Source organism: Pteropus vampyrus, unplaced genomic scaffold (assembly GCF_000151845.1).
Source record: "Pteropus vampyrus isolate Shadow unplaced genomic scaffold, Pvam_2.0 Scaffold25, whole genome shotgun sequence".
Lineage (NCBI taxonomy): Eukaryota > Metazoa > Chordata > Mammalia > Chiroptera > Pteropodidae > Pteropus > Pteropus vampyrus.
The window spans coordinates 625,629-632,712 of record NW_011888806.1 but is presented as its reverse complement, the minus strand read 5'-3'; the positions used below and the strand labels follow the sequence as shown (position 1 = coordinate 632,712).

The 7,084-nt window shown below is 33.0% G+C and overlaps 1 protein-coding gene across 6 annotated transcripts in view; it reads left to right on the top strand.

The window, feature by feature from the left end:
- Positions 1 to 7,084, top strand: part of RAP1GDS1 (Rap1 GTPase-GDP dissociation stimulator 1) — a 143,712-nt gene that overhangs the window by 58,230 nt on the left and 78,398 nt on the right. For 5 of the 6 annotated variants that reach the window (XM_011356256.2, XM_011356253.2, XM_011356255.2 and 2 more), the window contains exon 3: positions 3,674 to 3,796. In XM_011356256.2, coding sequence (XP_011354558.1) covers positions 3,674 to 3,796 — 123 coding nt within the window. Of the gene's footprint in view, positions 1 to 3,673; positions 3,855 to 7,084 lie in introns of those variants that run through there. The other variant, XM_023528414.1, reaches the window with a different exon arrangement.

Below are 7,084 nucleotides of genomic sequence, written 5' to 3'. Positions count from 1 at the left end.
AAAAAATATCAATCTAACCAAATACATTTTTTAATCTAAGAGAATTAAAAATGACTTTCCTACTCTATTGACCATGTCAGCTGCTATAGTAATAACAGTCATTTTTGTTTTTCTAACTTGGAGTTGACTGTAAATTGGTTATCAAATGGCTTTAATTAATTTATCCTCCTGAAGCCTGTATGCTAACATGTCATCAATTCAGCTTGTAGTAGGTGACAATACCCTTCTTGATATTTAAAGCCATTTATTTTAATGTATTTATTTGGTAGCTTTGTTGGGAACTTTAGCCTTTCTCAAGCCATATCTTAATTCTTGAGTTCCTTTCCACTCTGCCTATCCCTCCCTTCTCCCAGGTTGTTGGCCTTAAGAAGTTCTGACTTCTCCCCATATGGCATTGTAGCCTAGCTTCTTGATTTGCCCTTCTTTCAAGTTTCTCTGACCCAGTTGGCCAGTTTTCTTTTTCTCTCTATCACTGGCAGTTTCATAACTAAGCTGCCTATTGCCATCAGGAAGTCAGGAAGAATGTGGACACAGGACTGCAGGGACAGAATGAGTGCTTGCAACACTGCAAGGGCTACTGTGATGGATATGACTCTTGCAGTAGCTCCTACAGATATTATTTTAGAGGAGCAATTGCCCATCATATATAGGTCCTTCAAAATTCAAGGACTGCCAGCCACCTATAATTTGTAGGCATACTCAAACATTTTTATGACCTCACCTAAATGTGAATGGGGAGAAAAATATTGAATTGATTCCTGCACACATTTAAAAGGAGTGCAGTTAAAATGTCAATCGTGGTCTGGCTAAAGGTAATGAAAAGCCTGCCTTTTTTTTTTTTCTTTTTTTAGGCTTTCTGAGCACAGTGCATGATTTTTTTTTTTTTTACAAATAGACCTGCAAACACTAACTACTTCTTAATGCTCTTTTAAAATCATTTCAAGGGTGCTCACAGATAATCTGAGAACATCTTTTAGTTTCACAGATAAATCATGCATTTGAGATACAGTATAATGCCAGTGCAGAAAGTATATATGAAATGAGGCTGAAACTTTGTAATTATTTATTGGATAATTATGTTTTAGTGATAAGCAATATTTGGTTATGTTTTTATGCCACAAGAAAGAAGGTAATTCCCAACTGTTTAATTTAAATTCTAAACCTGTATAGAAATTCACATGATAGCAGGTAAATAGAATTCCTGTTAAATTTTTCTAAACTATAAATCAGATTTATATGAGAAACCAGATTATATTTATTCCTTTTTATTTCTGACAGAAGCATTAAAAAATGGTATTTCCAGTTTCCTGGTTCATCTTAGTATAGCTATTCTCCCAATTTCTTGGATTGCAGTCTGGAAAGTCTCATCAGAATACAAGAGTTTTGTATTGTTTGCTTCCCCCCCCCCCCCCCCCCCGCCTTGCCTTTGACATTCAGGCCTGATGTTAAGCCATTCTTTCAGTTAAAATGAGACATGCATGGGTGATTTGCAGTTAACTGCTCGCCTCCACACACACAAATGCCTCAGCTTCACATCTAATCATGATTCATGCCTTATGCCATACTCTTGCTCTCATCCTAGCACCAACAGATGGTGGGACAAGACCCCTGGGGCAGTCTGCCCCAGTGTTCTATGGTTGTACATCTTCTGGTAGCAGTGGTCAGAAAAGGAAGGATTTTAATAATGGCAGATTGGGTTATGTTCTTTTTGGGTTCTTGCTTAAAAAACAAATTAATTAATAGAAATTTGCCGTCAGATTTTCAGGTGTTACCTTAAAAACATTTTTTAGTCCATAGAACGAAATAAAATGAAAAAGCCACATTATTTTTTAGAAATGGGCTTGCTGAAAAGACAGCTGCTGTGCTTATGTCCCATCATGTGTACATTACATTTGTAATAATCTGAATTGTGAGAAATCAGTAAGTGAGAGCATGCAAAAGGATAGGTTTCATCTATTTATGCTTAAGTAAGTTTTCTGTTCTAAAAAATTACACCCGTCGTTGCCAGGTGACACATGTTGATTTGGTAGGTTAGTAGAATCTGAAGTTGCCGTTTATGGTCTGTGATCAGTATGATTGGTGACTTCAGGCAAGTTTAGTTCCTCTTTCTGGGCTTCTGTTTCCTCACTTAACACATAAGGTTGTTTTAAAGTATCTTCAAAAGAAACTTTTTATTTTAGTCCATATGAACTAATTGCAAATGACTTTTTTTTTTAAGATAATAAAGCCGTGGAAGTATAATTTTTCATACCTTCAACCATTTGACAGCTCTAGCTTCTGATGTTGCTAAAAGTGTTTACGGTTCTTTAACCCAGAATCCTGGGTAGTCAAGCAGTGCACAGCACAATGGTTTTTAACTTTTTTTTTCACCAGAACCTATGATTAGAAATAAATTTTACATACAGCAGTCATACCCATGTAGTTACATATGCATTTGCATACAGATAATTCAAACATAGTTTCACTAACAGTGTTTTATCTATGGGTACAATTTTTTTATTCTTTTGTTGTTGTTGCAGGTGTTGTTAATTCTACTTCTCTTTTCAAGAAATTGCTGCTCCTTGTTCACCAAATCCATATCAGAGTTCCTAATGGATTGAGACTCACAGTTTGAAAAACAGTGCACTAGTGAGCACTTACTATAAAGAAATACATTATTTGTCTTTTATAGACTTTCTCAAATTTTTCTATTAAAAATGACTTTCCTACTCTATTGACCACGTCAGCTGCTATTTACTTAACAAGAACTCTTTAGAGTTCTCTCTCATTTATATGTATATCTAAAAGATATAAAGCATATAGAGGAGCTAGCTACTCATAGAAACAATTTAAATAAAATGTTGTAATGAGCTGTATAACTGTCTTTAAACACATGCCATTCCTCTTTATTGTTCAGAATCAAATAGTAATTTTAAGTTTTATTTCCTTGAGCTTTTCTTTATTTGCATCATCATTCCAGATTTTCCTGTTATCTTTTATTTTAATAGGTCATGCTTTTAATAACAAATACATGAAGTGGCTTGGTTTCTTTGAAGGTTTCTTTATTTGTATTTTAACAAAGAAAGAAAGGAAAGAAGCAAGGCTTTTTGAATTTCCACATCACCAAATAGACTTTGAATACCATGGACTTATTTGCTGTTACTATTTCAATTTTTCATTGGTAATGGTTTGAAGAGTTGTATAAAAACATAGGAATCATATGGAGCTATATAATTTCCCCTGTCGCTCCATATAAAATGATATGAGGTGAGTTTTTTGCTCATTTAATTGCCATTTATTTTTTTAAATTATGATAGCATATAGGAAATCATAGTTTATATATATATATATAGTTTATATATATATAAACTAGTTTATATAATATAAAATGGTATGTTCAGAAAGGATTCCATATATATATAAAATGGTATGTTCAGAAAGGATTCCTTTATAATCTGACTGTAGATAGACAAAAGATTGCATCAAAAAGTGTTTTTTGTGTGTGTGTGCAGATAAAAACACAAAAGCAGCTTGTGGAACTGAAGATAATTTTATATGAATACATACATTTGAATGTATACTGAAAAAATTTCTATTATGGATGGCGAAAATTCTTGATAATGTATTGAATATGAAGTTGTCAGCTTTAGTCTTGAAGATTTTCATTGAAGTTCTTTTTATGTATCTCTTTCAGATATGGAAACAAGTGAAAAAATCCAAGAAAGTGGAATACTTCAACTGTTTGCAGGTCTTTTGATTCCACAGTCTTCATGCACAGCCAAAGTAGCTAACATCATAGCAGAAGTAGCCAAAAATGGTGAGGTTTTCCTCAAGAACTTTTCTGCTGGGAACATCTTCAGTTTTACACCTTACTTGTCAGTATGTTTTATTAATTTATGTTTTAAGTTTGTAGATTAGACATTTTTAAATTTGTTTTTCTCTTTTCTTTGACATTTTTCATGTAACTGTTTAAAATGACTATAGTTATAGTCATTCTATTCATACATTTCCCATTTGCTATTTCATTTCTTCAGAGAAGAATTAAAAGAAAGCACGATTAGTCATTTCTGCACCTGTATCATTTATTACTTTGCTTATAGAATTCTCGAGCTTGGCATTGAGTCACTCATATTTATTATCATAGGAGAGCATTCCTTTTTCAGTGTATCTATCAGTTTGTGTTATACCCAGGTAAACCATTTATTTTCAGTCTGGCCTATCCTACTGACGTTGGCACTTGACGGCAGCAGAGCAGTTGGAATATATGTTCTGTTTTCTGCATTCACCTTCATGGGAAACATTTTTTAAGTTTCTGTGTGAGAATACTCCGGGAAAACCATGACGACAGCAAATCTTAAATTATATAATAGCTAATCCACCACATGACATATAGTTTATATCTAATGAGTCTTTAGAAGAATTCTATTGTAGCAGAAATATTTGCACATGATTTTAATTTGGTCAGTTTGAGAATCTCTGACTTAAAGCAATTTTTAAACATAAGCGAAGGTAATACTAAATGTAATACCTTGAGTGTGCATCAGTTTATTTGATATTATTTTTAGGCCTTTTATTTTAGTAAGCTGCATATATCATACTTTAACGAGAAGAAATTTTAAAATTCTAGCCTCATTTGTGTAATCACTATGGCAGGTGGCATTGTAAAATACTAGTATATGTTATTTTAGGCCCAGTAAAACAACTTATTCATATGTGTGTTACCAAAAAGAAAATTGCCGTAAAATAATTTCATTTTGTTTAGAGGTTCTCAAAATGTCCTTCAGGTTTAAATGAGGTTTTCTGTATTGGTAAATCATTTATTTGGTTGTTAACTGAAAACTGGTTACCATTTGTATGTCACGACTGAGCTATTGTAATTATATCATTCACTGTGCTGTGCTTTGGATTCAAGCTGGTCATAAATATTCAGATGTCTTGGAGTGTTTAGTTTACTTCAAGCAGATTTGGACTGCTCTGAATAGATAGTGATTACCTTAGAACAACAAAGAACTCCTGAAGCAGATGAGGTTTGAAAATGGAACCTCCAGACATGGCTTGTTAACCTAAATCAACCACTGTCTGATCAACTTGATTTTTAAGACTAATTAGTTTCTTTTTAATCTCATAAGAATAACATTATAGATTTATAGAAATCAATTTTTATCTTAAAAACCTTTTTTTCTTATAAATGAGCACACACCCACTATAGCATAGATTCAGAAATTTTGTATAGTATATTGTTGTGAAATGGGTTGCCATTTTATGATCTTAATAGTAGCGGTCCTCATAATACTTTGTCACAGTTTCATGATAACTTTGCTGCTAGAGGTAATTTCTAGTAATACTCTAGTAGGTGACAGTTATGTTCTAAAACATAACAGAATTTTTAGCATTTATGCTTTTAATCAGGCTTTTAAAGGGCATATAACTAACCTCTACTGGTTAAAATAAATGGAATACATTTAAATGGTTATTTACTGCTTAATCACCACATTGTTTTTTTAAGTGACTGGCTGAGAAAGTAGATTAGAGTCTTTTTAAAACAAATACATATCTTCAGAAATGCAACAAGACCCAATAGGGCATATTAACGGGACTTGTATTTCTTCTTGTTAGAAAGTTGACAGTGAAAAAAGATTGTATGAACCAGAGGGAAAAAAAGAGGTTGGAAATTGATTTGTTCATCTTCACTCTGCTATGCACTTTATATAACTACAAAGGAAAAATATTAGAATGTACTTCTTAGATTTGGATTAATCACATACCACAAAAAGCAGTATAAACACACAGCATAGTAAGAATTTTCATGGTCAAGTTTAATGGGGGAGCATAGCTGTGACCATAAATTACAATAAAAGCTTTTTAAATGGAGTATACTCCAATATAATAGTTTTAGACTGATTTTTAAATAAAGTATTCCCTAATATAATAGTTTTTGACTGATTTGAGGCAAGAAAAAGAAGGCTAGATGAAAAGTATCCTTAATTTCTTTTTTTCAGAATTATACTCTCAAGGTATCGAATAATAATAATAATGATTAATTCCTAAAACTAGGTGCTGTTAAGTGTTTACATTGTGCCAGGCATTATGTGCATTATTTCAAATTCTCATAACAATCCTATATGAGGGAGGGTTATTTTTATATACGTGAGAAAACAGAGAGGTTAAGCACTTTCCTCATACATGAGAAAACAGAGAGGTTAAGCACTATCCTCATACAACAGTATGTGGTAAAGGTGGGATTCAAACACTTAAGTGATAATAGTTGGAATTTAGGCTTTACCTTGTTTACTCTTTTTTCACTTCTTTTCAGTAAATGAGATTTTATGATACCAGTGGACAGTGTGTCAGTGGTCTGAGTGCAGGGATAGCAACATATGACCTGAAAGATTAGGCAAATACCTAGTTGAAAATGCTTAAAAGCAAACAGAGTTGAGCCACTTTACATCTATTCCTCCAAACACTGGTTCCCTGCTTTGGACTAGCAGTGTCAGAATCACTTGGAACTTGTTAGATGTACATCCTTGGACTTTCTCACTCAGACCTACTGAGTCAGGAACTCTAGGAGTGGAGCCCAGCCATCTGTTTTAACAAGTCCTTCAGTTGGCTCTCATACCTGCCTATAAGGCTTGAGAAGGAAATCTCTGTCTAAGGTAATACGGAATCAGAAAGTTGGATCAACATTATGCTTTTGTCCCTCCCCTACCTATACTTATATCAGATTGCAAAAGTGTTTATCAGTCTTTTCCACTTGAATGCTCAAGTGGAAAAGAATAACAAAAGAATAAAAGTATACACCTAGGATGGACTAGAGAGGGCATTACCAGAAACATGGAAGTCTCCTGTTTTGACTTATAAATTTATTTATTTTTATTTTGCCCTCTACTCCATAGCAAGTATATGTTTATTTTAGTATGATACATATATGTATGCTCTGGAAAAGTCATTGGGTAAAATCAATATGTGAAAAAAAAATGCTCTGTGTTGTTAGGTAGCTTAAAGTATACCTTCAATGTTGGAAGTTTAACCTCAGTGATTTTGTTAGAATTAGTTATAGTTATCAGTATTCTTTTCAAAAAGGCAGTACAAAGTATGAATGAAAAAT